Here is a 13,977-nt window from a genome sequence, read left to right on the forward strand (position 1 = left end):
AAGCAAAAGTCAATTAACCACTTGTTGTTCTTTTGTTTCTGAAAAAGAAAATCCAATTCCCAACAGATCCACTGACTCAGGGACGTGGTCAGGTTACCATTTGCTTGACTGTTGTTTATTTTCATATTCAACACATTCTGTAAAGTGACCTTGTTGTGATATTGGGCTCTACAAATAAAACTGAATTGAAAAATTGAATTTTCTGAAGAATGCATTGAGATTATCTGCACCACAAATAAACTGTGGATGATCTTTGCACGGAACAGAAGAATATTAAAAACAGGTGACCTTGACCTACTTTTTCAGGGTCAAATGGCGACGCGTCTCTTCTACGATATAAGCTGTTCTATATGTTCTGTTGTGTTTTGACTGTTGTTGGCAAATTGCTGATTCAACTTTATTTCAGCAGCGGTTATGATTATTTTTCAGGGTTCCTACAGTTTTCTACAAATAAAATTTAAGTACTTTTACAACGACTTAGAACAGAATTTACACCCATTTCAGAGCCTATTTCAGACATACTGGCAAAAATTCATGACTCCTACAATTTAGGAAAATGTATTTATTTACTCCGATGTCTTGATTCCAATCGTTCCGAGTCATTTCTCACCAGGGGCTGCAAACTTAGCGATGACAGGTTCCTAATTTCAATATAAATCGTCAGGTTGAAACTGATGGAGTCGCCTAACGTTACTGTCTTTGCAGCTCGGACATTTAACAGACACATTTAAACACAACACAGCATGTTTATGGAAACACAACTTAACACCTGCCACATCCAATTTAATACCCTTTAAAGACTTTTTTAAAGTATTAAATACAGATTTGTAAATTCTAGACTTTCCCAGACCCAGTGCAAACCCTGCTTCGTCATGGTTGGATAGTGTGCTCACAGACGCTCGTGTGCAGGTTTCATCAGAATCAGGGGAATTTATTACATCAGCAGTTGCAGCAGAAACAGTTTCAATCTTTCAGTCACATCTGTTTTTTCACACCCACTGTCTGACATGCCCGACCCCTCCCACCCCCGACCCCGTCATGTCTGATAAACCAAAGTCGAGCCGTTGCTGCTGCCTCTGCGATTTGTTGTTTGGTGAAAAGAAAAAACCAGAAAACCATGTCTCCTCCAGCCCCGGTGCTCGTCAAAAACAATCCCAGCACGCACCTGGTGGGCCTCGTTTGGCTCGTTAGCCTCAGTCTGGAGCGGAGAGGGGCGGAGCCTGTGACACGAAGCAGCAGCCACCAATCAGAGCAGAGAGGAAGAAAAATAATAATAACACAACGTTGATGCTGAAGAACAGGCACGTTGGAATACTGTGTTAATGTGTCTAAACTATCACTGTTTACAACAGTGGAAAAACTGTTCGTTTCTCACAGAAAAACTCTTTCTCTTTTCTTTTGTCATCCCTCCGTCGCCGCCTCGTCGCCTGAGGAGGATGTGTGTCTGTCCATCAGTGTGTGTTGATGTGTGTTCTGTGTGTGTGTGATGTGTGTGTGTGTCCTCAGATGATCTCGAAGGTCTTCTTCAGCTCCATGATCAGCTGCCAATCCGATTTCTGCATCTCGTCTCTGAACCAGTTCTTCAGAGCGTCGATGGACGCTCGAGTGATCTGACAAACGACACGGCCAACGGTCAGAAGAACAAATCCAACAGCGTGTTCATGCATCAACAGAACCAAAGCCTCAACAACTCAGACGCTCTGTTTTCAACTCAGCCGTTTGGTTTGAAGATCGGCCGGTAAAATGTGTCGCATCAACACTCGACATATGACCTGTTCTGATCGACCGCACTGGAATACATGTACGTCCAAGAAATCTGTCAATAACCATTAAAAATATGAACCCCCCACCCACCCACCCCATAGCCAGATTAATTTAAATTGATTCATATAAACTCAAAACAGATAATAACTGATACAAATACATTATTACAAATATTAAATTATTTAACTCATTGCTGTACTGTGCTTGCCTCCACCCTACAATAATATTAGCAAATTAGGCTACTGGTATTATTATTACATATGTTTGTATTATTATAACAATTCTTATTTTCCCCCTCACTCCCCCCTTTCTCTTTCTCTCTTTCATTCACACCCCCCCTTCCCCTTTTCCCTATCGCCCCTAACCAAGCTATACTGTTTAGTTGCTATTTACATTTATAATCTTTTTCACTGTAATATGATGTTGTTGTTGTTTGTCAATACACCATCGTTGTTGTTGTTTTTGGTTTGTTTGTTTATTTGTTTGATTTTCCTTTTGTTTATGTGTTGTTGTTTTTCTGTCCACGATGTCTTGTTAACTATCACTAATACAAAAAAAAGTGTAGATAATAAACACAGTTCCTTGAATATCAGCAGTAATATGAAACAAACACTGTAAAATGAATCCACAAATATAACATAAAAAGGAGAAAAGGTGAAAAGGATAGGAAAAAAATAAGCTTTTGCTTCTAGCCTATTCCTTTTTTTGGTTTTTGTGTTTATTGTGGTTGTTGTGCTGTGTGCGGCGATGAATGTACAAACCAAAAATAAACCATTCATTCATAAAAAAAAAAAAAAAAAAATCTGAACCTGAGTTAACCGATGAGGGTGGAACACACCTGCAGGTCTTCGCTCTGTTTGATTCATATTTCAGTTTTCAAACACTTCGGTGAACGGAGAAGCTCCTGTTTCCATTAACCCTCCATTGTTGTCCCATGTGATTGACAGTCAGAGTTAGAGCCAATCATAGATCAATGGAATCACTAAGGCCCGCCCTATTCCAGTTTAATCTGGAGACGTGAACTGTTTTACTCAATAGGAAAAAAAAAACTAATGAGTATAGAGTATGAATATAATATAATATATGTAGTCATATTCAGCCTCATTTATTCACATTCAAGACATCTGGTGAAAATACAACATTTATGATCAAAAAATGACTTTTTTACCCATTTTCTGCACTGCCCTATTATTTCATTCCTATATTCCACTACTTCAGTGAACCTCAGACTCTGTTCAACCTATTTCAACCCAAACACTGGAGTCCACATAAGTGAAGGTGTGTTTTCACAACAGATTTGAACATTTCCACTGATCTGACGTCAAACCTTCAGCATTTGGGCTGAATTATCTGTGTCTACAGTGAACTAGGACACAAATAAACCTCAGTTCCATAAAACTGAGACTGACCTGAACATTTAGATCAAAAGGATGTTTTGTGTTATTTGAAAGACACTTAAAAAGGTGAATTTAAATGTAAAAAGTGAGTTATTTCAGTTCATTTTCTAATTTCCTTTATTTGATGTTTGTTTAGACGAAAATGTCTGGAATTAAAAACTGATTCGTGTGGGCGTGGCCTCACCTTGCTGACGATGATGTCGGTGGCTTCAAAATGGCGGCCGTACATTTTGGGCGACTCTCCGGGAATGGGTTCGATCTTGATGCAGATCTCTTGGCCTTTCTTGGCGACTTCGACCGGTTTGTGGTTGATCTCAATGCTCGTCACCACGCCGATGTCCACGAACTGCAAACGCACACAGGACCGTGTTAAGGAGAGGCGTTTACCAAAACCACGTCAAGCATCAGGCTAAGAGTGGCCGTGGCTCTGGAGGTAGAGCCCTTTGCCCAATAACCAAAGGGTTGGTGGTTCAAATCCTGCTCTGTCCTAGTCATGTGCCACTCACACTGGTGCATGCGGGGTTTGTAAATATTTTTTAAGGTCAAATTCAAGCACTTTTAAGGGTCATTTTCACTTCATCACTGGGGTCAAATCCACATCTACAGGAATACATGCACTCAGAACGATTTTTGTCACTTTTTCATCACAGCGATGTACTTTGTATTATGTATAAACATCTAAAATTATGTTTCATAAGAGCAAAAGTTTAGAAATTGAAGAACACAAATCATTATCAATAAAAGGGAAGCCACTTGGCGTTCTTCAGACACACTTGGACCGAGACAAAGTTTAAAGCCCTGTCCACATGAAGACGGTTTCAGTCGTATCGGCAAAAGTTTGATATCAAATAGACCCTGTCATCCACATGAAACCGGCGTTTTCAGTCACTGAAACTGCAACTTTTTGAAACTGGGTCCCAGAGTGGATACATTTGAAAACACCAGTTTCGCGTCTTCGTTTGTACGACCAAACCGCAATTTTTCTAAAATGATGATGTCATAGCCCCAGCTCTCTAACCTTTCACCCTGGAAGCAAGACGCCACTTCGCAGCAACAACAACAACAACAACAACAACAGCGGCGGCGGCCCACAGAGCAGTGCTGGTGCTACAACAGCTATTGAGCTCATTAGAAATATTGAACCCAAATCTTTGCCTCCTCTTTCTTCACAATGAGCAACAAACAACCACAGCAACAATATTCACTCCATGCTCTTGGATCGACCGCCGAGAGTTGTTGTTTCTACTTCTGTGGTCTATGGTTTGTGCACAGCACACAAGCTTTCTGCACATGCTCCACAAGTTCTTCTGTTTTTTGCCAGAGCATTACAACGCCACCTACAGGCCTGGCATTTGGACTACATCGTTTTCAGTGGTTTGGTGTGGACGCAGATATTTCCTGAAACGACTGTGTTTGAGGAGCACTTTCTTGAAAACGACAACGAAAAAGATCAGACAGAAAAAGATGCGGTTTCATGTGGACATGACCTAAGATAGAAATGTACCTGGAGTCGACCTGAGAACACCCGGAAATGTACTTTTTTAACAGTTTTATTTTCCAAAATATATCACCTTTCTTTAAGTAGCTTTGGTTTTAACAGCAAGAACTTTCAAGCCCTTAAAACTAAAATTGAAGCACTTTTCAGACCTTGAAAACACAACATTGAAATTCAAACATTTTCAAGGACTTCAAGCACCTGTCTGAACCCTGTGTTTGACTGCGTATGAATGTTTGGTGGTGGTGGGAGGGGCCGTTTGGTGTGGACTGGCAGCCATACTTCCTTCAGTCTGCCCCAGAGCAGCTGTGGATGCAGATGTGGTTTACCACCGCCACAGTGAATATGAGAGCCAATGAATAATGGATCAGTACTGTAAAGAGCTCTGGGTGCCTTAAAAAGCACTGAAGAAATCTAATGTATTATTATTATAATTTTTACTAGCCGGGGCGTGTCCTCACCGCTTTGCTGGGGACGCAGAGCGGCGTTCCCTGCCTCAGGACTCCGGCCTCCACGGACACTCCCATGACGATGGGGTCTCTGGAGTTAAAGATGAACTGAGGGAGAACACGGATCTTCGCGGGGAAAACCGCCACATGTCTGAAAACACAAACAAACATGAGTCAGGACGTAAAAACCAAAGGTCCTGGACCTCCTGGACGTTAGCTATTAGTCATCTGGTCACGTTTCACGTCATCACTACATCTCATCTTTAATGTTGGATTCATATTGTGTCTGAGTCGTGTGGTGATATTTTGGCGTTTTGTCGTACTTGAACTCCTCCTGCTTGGCCTTCTTGTAGTCTTCTCTGTACTTGGTGAAGGCGTCGAACAGATGGTAGATGATTTCGGCCGAGAAGATGCGAACTCCCAGGCTGTCGGCCATCTCCTGACTCTCCCGTTCCACCTTCACGTCAAACGCCAGGATGACGGCGTACCTGTCCAGAAGAACCACACGGTCAGCCTCTGTTTATCGCTGTTGTCATAGTAACCAAACACCACATAGTTCACGTACTGTGGATCATGCTCCAACATGGTGGACGCCTTCATCACGTCCTTCTTATGGACTGGACCAATGTTGATTCCGGCGTACTGTAAAGACGTACAGGTCATTAATTATTCCGTTTCAGAGCCGTAATGTACAAAACCGAGTGGCGTGTACTCACAGGGACTTTGGAGGTCCGGAGGAACTCCAGCAGAGCCTCCAGGGATCCCAGGGTGGACGCCTGGACATAAACTCCCTTCTCCTCCAGTTTGATGGAGCTCAGAGTCTGTTTGAGCTCCCGTACCAGGTCATCCTGAAAACCAAAACCTTCAGTCACCAACGACTCACCTTCGACATGAATATCATCAAATCCTGTTGGTGTTTTACCCTCAGGACTGGGATCTCGTCGTCCTTATGAGCCACCAGCAGGGGGAGCCCTGCCAACGCCTTCTCCAGGTCTTTACCCAGAATCTTCACACCCTGAGACGTCGACACCTCCTTGTGCTTCTCGTACTGATTCTGCATCAAAGATCCACTGATCAGTTAATCGATCAAACAGACAGGATTTGTTGTTGCTTCTTTTCTTTATGCTGCTAACCTTGACTCTGAGCTCCTTAAGGGGCGGCGGCAGCAGAAGCCCCCTGATCTGCGTTACGATTGGTCCTTCCACTCCGGGGACGATGATGGTCTCTCCTTCCCGAAGTCGTCCGTTGATCAGGATGACGTCTATCGTGGTTCCCATTCCAGGCAGAGCTTTCACCTGGACAAATACACCGTCAGATACCAGAAGTAAAACCACCCCCAGGGATCGGTGAGTTCATGAAGACAGTCCTCACCTCCATGACCTGAGCTCGCAGTTCATCGCAGTGCGCTAGTCGCCGGGCTAACATCGTCTGGGTCAGCTCCACCAATAGCGCAATGAGGTTTCCCATCCCGTCACCACTGTGGGCTGAGGTGGGAACCAACGAGACGAACGTCCTTGGGTCTTTGTTCTCGTAGAACAAGGCGGCGTTAAGACCCTGAAGAACAAACCAACAGTGAGCTGTGGAGTTCCACAGGGCTCTGTATTCCATCCTATATTGTTTGTATTTAAACTGTTTTTCTCTATATACTTATTTTGTCAACTTTCATTCAGGAACTGAAAACACGTAAAACGTGCAAAGTTCTGATTCAATGACACTTTTTCAATTTAAGTAAGAATTAAATGATTGTCCCTGGTAATCATTTGACAATCAACAGCAACAGATGAAACCAAAGGAAAATGTGTAAAAATGCTCAGTGTAATTCTAAAGTTTACTATGGTTTTGTTTTTATAAGGTGTGTTTTGTGTTATCTCTTTTACAGATTTTATAGTTATTCAACAAAAAAAAAAAAAAAAAGTGTCAAAACTTTTTCTGGTGTAAAATGTATTTTAGTCTTAAATTGAAACTCAGGTGTTGTAAGAGCGACTGGTGAGTGATGACTTAATGTTCAATACCTGCTGAGCAAACTCTACGATGACGGCCTTGGCTCGCTCGTCAAACTCGTCCTTGGTGTTCTTCTTCTGTTTCTTCAGTGTGGCCACGACGTCTGTGTCTGGGCTTTTCTTCCAGTCGTACAGACGATCGATCTGATGAACAACAACTGTCAGTAAAAAGTAGAAGGCGACAAAACCGGGTCAAACGGGACATGGGACCGACCTTGTTGAGGGCGACGATGAAGGGACACTTCTTCTCCTTCAGGAGGTTGATGGACTCGAGCGTCTGAGGCTCCAAACCGTGCATAATGTCCACAACCAGGATGGCGATGTCGCACAGGGAACTGCCTCGGTTCCTCAGGTTACTGGGACACAGAACCAGACATACTGGTTAAAGATGCAGAACAGAAAAGCTCTACCAGAGCATCGTAACACTGCGCCTTCGAGCTGAGTTTACCTGAAGGACTCGTGTCCAGGTGTGTCGATGATTAACATGCCAGGGATCTTCAGGTTTTCTTTGTCGAACTGCACAAACAACACCCATGTTTATCAAAGATCAGTGCGATTAAATAATTGAATCTGTGCGAGTTTTAGAAGAGAAAGTGTTCGTACATTTTTGACCATCTTCGTCTGCTCCTCGATCGTCTCCCTTGGGACATTTGTTGCTCCAATCTGCTGCGTGATTCCTCCAGCCTCGCCGTCCTGAACGTGAGTGTGTCGTAGCTACACGGGAAGAGGAAACACAACAGCAGCGTTACCATGGTGACACTGGAACACAACACCACGACGCAGCATCGTCAACAAACACCTCCAGCCTCGTATCCGCCGGTCAGCCTCTCACCTTGTCCAGGATCTTGGTCTTGCCGGTGTCGACGTGTCCGAGCACACAGACCACCGGAGCCCTCAGCCGCTCCAAGTCGATGTTCTTCAGGTTCTCCACCCTCCGTTTCTAAGGAGACACACAGAGGCGGGGTCAGAGACAGGCGTAGAGCACACACGCTCTTGGTCCTCCTTCATTTCCGTTCTCACCTCGATCCTCCTCTTGGCTCGGTCGTACAGACGTTCCTCCTTCGTCCGCCCGTCATCGTCGTCGCTCTCACTGCTGTCGTCATCGCTCTCCTTCGCCGCCGGCTTCCTCTTGGCCTGACCCACCGCCGTCACCTCCTTCTCCTCCACCTCCTCCTCCTCGCTCTCCTCCTCATCCTCGTCGTCCTCCTCCTCCTCCTCGTCTTCGTCCTCCTCTTCTTCGCTGCCGGTCGGCTGAGGAGGAGCCGCCATCTCCTCTTTCACCTCGATGTGGACTTTCTTCAACTCTGAAAACACATTTACTTCTGTCCACCTGTCCTTTGCTGTTGTTTAATCAGTTTTATTCACGCTGTCGTCTCACCTTTCTCTTCATCGCTGGCGATGGCCTCCCAGTTGTCAACGGCGGCATCCGGCTTCACCTCTGGACGCAGTAAAAACACCAACACGTCATCCTCTGTTCTGATGACTGGAGGTTAAATCCAAGTCACCTCTGCCTGTTTCTCACCTGGTTCTGTGGCTGGCGTCTCCGCCTCTGTCTCCATGGCAACAGGCTCTGGGGTCTCCGACGTTGGAGAAGTGACTTCGGACGTTTCTGAGATGAAAGGATGAGTAAACAATCAATCAGTTGCTGGTGGAGGTTGTACTGATGGTGGGTGTGGGTGTGCCAGTACGTCAGTTATTACATTCATCATGATGTGACGACTCGATTATTTATTTCTAAAGACACTTTATTTGTTTTCCTAAAAAAATGTGGACTTCATTGTACCAAAGTATTTTTTGTACTGTTAATAGGTATATATTTTTAAAAGTCTTGCTTTTGACACAGTAAAGGTTTTGCAGGTAACTGGAAATCTGTATCTGTGAATAAGAGCAGCTGTGACTGTATCTGCCACTGCTGCCTTTGGCCTGGTGGTTTCCTGGTGGAAAATATGTTGGATCATTCAGTGGTTTTGACACAAATAAAAGATAATGGAGGCAAATTGGTTTAATTACTTGAATTTAAAGGTACTGACAAATATACCTCATTTAAAAGTATGAAGTAGACACAGAGGGAGAAAAAAATCCTGAATGGGGAAAAAAGACGCATCGAAAATCATTATAATTGTAATAATCGTTATTATCGTGAAAAAGGTTGATTAATTGAATCGTAATTGAATTGAATCGTGAGGTGCCTTCGATGGCACGCCCCTAGTGGTGGGTGTGGTGCTGGTGGGGGTGGGGGTGGGTGGCGCTGGTACCTTCAGGACTCTGAGCGTTGGGCTTCTTCTTCCTCTTGTCTCCATAAACCGGTTTCTTCTTTGGCACAGAGTCTTTGGATGGCACTTCCACACCTTCGACACAAACGGCACAACATGAAGCTCTGTGACCGGACTCTGCCGCTGAAATGCATTCTGGGAGCTGTCGTCCCACACTCACCCTGAGCCTGCAGCATCTTGAGCGTGGCCTCAGCCCGGGCCTTAGCCTCCCTCTGGGTTTTGGTCAACAACTTCCCCTCCCTCTTCAGACGCTCCTTCCTCTCCTTGTCCTTCTGCTTCTTCTTCTCCTTCCTCTCCTGCTCCAGACGCTCCTGGATGAGGCAGGGTCAGAGGTCAGGGGTCAGGGGTCAGAGGTCAGGGGTCAGTGTTGGGTTGTGTTTTACCTGTTCCAGCCTCTGCTTCTCCAGCTCCTCCAGCCTCCTCTGGCGCTCCTCCTCCTCCCTCTTCAACCGTTCCTCCTCCTGGAAACCAAACATCAGACATGTTCACACCTGAGCACTACACCTCCCATCATGCCCCACTCCTCCCATCATGCCTCACCTCCTTCATCTTGGCTAGAGCCTCCTGCATGGCCTTCACCGTGGCCTTACTCGGGCCTTTCTTCTTCTCCTTCTCCTCCTTCTCTCCTTTCTTCTTCTTCTTGTCTTTCTTCTTCTTGTCTCCTTCTGCCTCCTCTGCAAAAACAAACATTTTCCTTCGTACGTCTGCGTTTCCATGACAACATGATGGACTTTGGAGTAAAACTGACCTTCTGCCGCCGGCTCTGCCTCTTCCTGCTCCTCCGCGGCAGCAGCGGCGGCGGTGGCGGCGGCTACGGGAGGAGGCGGTGCTGTCTGAGTGGGCGTGGCCTCTGTCTTCTTCTCTTGCTCCTTCTCCTTCATCTTCTTCTGCTTCAGCCTCTCCTCCTCCTTCTTCTTGCGGTCCCTCTCCTTCTTCTCCGCCTTCTTCTGCGCCGCCGTCTTCATTTTGAAGCCTCCGTCCTCCTCCGGCTCCTCCTCCTCGTCGCTGTCCGCCTTCGCCTTGCCTTTGTTCTTCTTCTTCTTGTCTCTCCTGGAGGTGAACTCGTCTTCGTCTTCATCCCCGTCCCCATCGTCCTCCTTACCTCCTCCTTTTTTCAGACCTTCATCGTGGTCGTCCTCGTCGTCGTCGGATGCAGGAGCCTTCTTGCCTCCTTTCTTTCCTTCTTTGGTTTTGAGGCGGGGCTGTGACCCGCTGTCATCGTCCGAGTCAGAAGGCGGAGTCTGGACAATGACAAGGACGCAGGTAAAGACACTGTGGACATCTGAGACCGTCTGGGTCTCCTCAGGCTCAAACTCACCTTCTTCTGCTCTTTCTGTTCTCCGTTCCTCTCGTTTACCGCCTGAGCTTCACCTTCATCCCCCTCCTCATCCTCAGGACTAGCGCCGCCCTTCTTGCCCTTCCTGGTCTTCTTCTTCTCTGGTTTTGGAGGCTCGATGCTCTCCACCTCCTCAGCGGGGTCAGGTTGCTGCAGGAGAAAACAACAAACAGAACTTTGAGGAAGACCCGATGGAGTTTCCTACAAACAAAAGTCGACCCGAGGACTATTTCAGTCGTAGCGGTTCAGGTCCAACCTTTCCTCCATGAGTCTCCAGAGACAGTTCCTCCAGTTCCTTCAGGATGTCATCTTCACTGCAAAGACACAAGGAACAGGTTCAAACATCCATCAAACACGAACATCAACAGCAGAAAACCTCCAGATGAACACAGCTGGAGGGCCTGGTTTTCGTTTAGTAGTATTTATTTACTAAACATCATCTTAATAATGTTCATGGACGTTCATAAGGATCTGAACCGTTGGCGTTTTCCTACAGGATTTTAAATGATGAAATATTAAAGTTACACTCAGTGTCAAAGTAGGAGATAAAGAGTTAAAGGTTAACTCTAAACTCACTGGTGGATGGAGTTTAGCTCAGGAAACTGGTTACACATAAAACTGTTATTATCACACTGTTAGATTTTTTGATATATTATTGGATTTTTTTTTTTAATAAATTGTTGGATTTCATTTTTATAAACTGTTGGACTTTTTGATAAACTGTAGATTTGCATGACAAATTGCTGGGTTTTTTTCCCCAAGTAATGGAGTTAACATAAACTGTTGGATTTTTATGGCAAACTGTTGGATTATTTTTTTGTTGTTGTTAAATTGTTGGATTTTTAATCAAAATTTGTTTTTTCCAAGCAGCGGACTTATCATGAACTGTTTTTATGTTAAACTGTTGAGTTTCTAATCCAGCTCTTGGGTTTTATGATCAACACTTGGATTTTTGTTGTTAAATTGTTGGATTTTTATGGGTAAATGCTCGTGTCATTATCATAAATTGTATTTTTCTGATAAACTGCTGGCTTTTTGTGTCCAACTGCTGTTTTTCTATAAAACCTGTTGTACAAAGTGACGCCAAACCTTTGAGAGGCTGAAGGTGTAGTTGTTCTTCAGGGACAGAAACTCAAACCACGATTCTCTGAAACACTTTATTTAGGGTTTTTAGCTGCTTCATCATCTAAAAATAAACGTCACTATCAGCTGGAGTTTGCTGAAACTTTCCTGCCGTCAGACAGTTTTCCCATGAACTGAGGCAGTGAAGTGACTCCACTGATAACAGTTTGGAGCAACAAAAATATGACCAACCCAACGAAATCTCACAAAGATGACATGTTCATACTGCTGTAACTCAATGTAATGAAAGGGAATAAATCTGAATCAAACACACAAAGAAAATCATCAATGTAGGAACGACCCTTTGACTGAGTGTAAAAATTCTCAAGTGAAGCCAATTTTATCCTTTATTTCATTTTATTTCATACCAATAAGCCTGACTGTAGCACTGATTATTGGGTTTGTCTCAGAGAATCGAATGAATCCTGGTTGACTGACAGATTGGCCCTGGTAGTTTTTTATTTACTTGGCGTTCACTGACTGATTATCGTTGAGTTTCATCATCATTTCCAGGTTAAACTGGATGATACCCGGCTGCAAGTGGATAAAGAGGAACAAGACCATCATTAAAATGAGCCAGAGTCGTACTCAAAGTCGTCTTTTTTGGCTCCTTTCTTCTTCTTCTTCCCTTTCGTCTCCTTGGAGGCTCCGGCTCCTTCGATCTCGGCCGCCAAAGCATCGATGTCAACGCTGTCGTCTTTGGCACTGTGGAAAAACCACATCAACAGCCAATCAATGACCAGCGTACGGGCCCGTCAGTCAGCGGGGACAGACTCTACAGCAGACCGGCGGCGTCCAACACTGCTGACACTGCAGAGGCTTTTATTTCCCATCAGCCCTTTGACACGGAGGCTCAGGCCTCTACGGACCCTTCAACAGCTTTAAAAGAAACATTACGTGACAGTCTATGTCCATTTATGCCAACAAAGAGTGAAACGACACCAGATCTGAACCGACACCAGGTTAAATTTATGACACATAATGACTGAAACATTTAAAAACAATTTCTTCAAAATAATGTCATAAAAGAAGACAATATATGGGCAAAAAATGTAAGAATTTACATCTTATTGGATTAAAAAACTGAAATGGCATATTCAACTGTAAACCTATCAGCACAAGTTAGTTTTCCTGTTTCTACATCAATTATTTGTGACTTTTGTTCTTTCTCACATATTTAAACATTTTCAACATTAGATCAAATGTTTGTTCTGATAAATGGACTCTTTCATCAGACACTTGGGCTTTTTCTGGTAAATTTAAAGCTCAATTCTGAGAAAGTCCACTGTATATTGTCTTCATTTAATACATAAACAATTCGTTTTCCATAAAAAATTAAGAACGCGTTTTAGAGCGTGTGGTCACGTGACCCCCGCACACACCTGGGCAGGTAAAGCACCGGGAGCTGGACGTTACATCAGACGGCTAACACCGGAGCTAACCTTTAGCATCGGGGCTAACCCGCCGTTCCAGCCGCTGTTATCGGCTCATGTTAGCATGTGGCCGCCGGCCGGCCTCCACGGGTCACCGCTGCCCGGGTTAGAGGCTCGTGCTCCGGCGTCACCCGTTACATGATGCCGCTGTTTGAGCCGGTGATCCGCTGCTGAGCGAACAGCTGCTGCCGACCGACTCCGGTGGGGCTAACGTCGGCTAACGGGCGCCAACACGAACACCGGAGCCGAGTCTAGCCCGTCTCGGCCCGCTCTGACCCGATTTGACCCAGTTTAACCCGGGTTAGCCCGTTTTGTGGAGGTTTAAACACCTGGCTCTGACTCGTGGTTTAGCATCCGCTGCTAGCCGCTAAGCTAACGCCATAAAGAGGCGGCTAACGGCCCGGTTGTGCGGCTCTGACGGGCCGGTTCCGCCGGCAGCCGGACGGTGACAGACCCCCTCGGTACCGGCGGGCGGCGGCCGGGCTCTTCCGTACCTGTCCTCCCCGGATTTCTTCTGTTTCTTCCCCATCCTGCCGCTGCCGTTTCTCCGGTTCGACTCCACTCCACGACGGTCACATCGGTCGAAGATCGTGTCCGCACTGAGCCGCGCAGAGCACCCACTCCGACTGGTTTACGCAGACTCTGTGAGAGGACTGGCCGTTACCATGGCAACACAACTGTCAATTAACTGGTCAGATCTTTAACTTT

General features: G+C 45.3%; 1 protein-coding gene across 1 annotated transcript; it reads right to left on the bottom strand.

The window, feature by feature from the left end:
* Positions 1 to 904: 904 nt before the first annotated feature.
* On the bottom strand, positions 905 to 13,879 carry eif5b (eukaryotic translation initiation factor 5B). Its single transcript, XM_030152663.1, has 26 exons — positions 13,764 to 13,879; positions 12,425 to 12,541; positions 10,971 to 11,028; positions 10,697 to 10,864; positions 10,127 to 10,619; positions 9,919 to 10,052; positions 9,762 to 9,839; positions 9,539 to 9,689; positions 9,361 to 9,453; positions 8,628 to 8,714; positions 8,484 to 8,543; positions 8,126 to 8,409; positions 7,938 to 8,045; positions 7,709 to 7,819; positions 7,554 to 7,621; positions 7,320 to 7,461; positions 7,118 to 7,249; positions 6,477 to 6,659; positions 6,239 to 6,400; positions 6,028 to 6,159; positions 5,822 to 5,953; positions 5,671 to 5,747; positions 5,429 to 5,593; positions 5,118 to 5,256; positions 3,346 to 3,507; positions 905 to 1,610 (listed from the first exon to the last, which is right to left on the bottom strand). The coding sequence occupies exons 1-26, from the start codon at positions 13,796 to 13,798 to the stop codon at positions 1,503 to 1,505; spliced, it is 3,579 nt and encodes a 1,192-aa protein (XP_030008523.1). The 5' UTR covers positions 13,799 to 13,879; the 3' UTR covers positions 905 to 1,502.
* Positions 13,880 to 13,977: the final 98 nt, after the last annotated feature.

Source organism: Sphaeramia orbicularis, chromosome 2, assembly GCF_902148855.1.
Source record: "Sphaeramia orbicularis chromosome 2, fSphaOr1.1, whole genome shotgun sequence".
NCBI lineage: Eukaryota > Metazoa > Chordata > Actinopteri > Kurtiformes > Apogonidae > Sphaeramia > Sphaeramia orbicularis.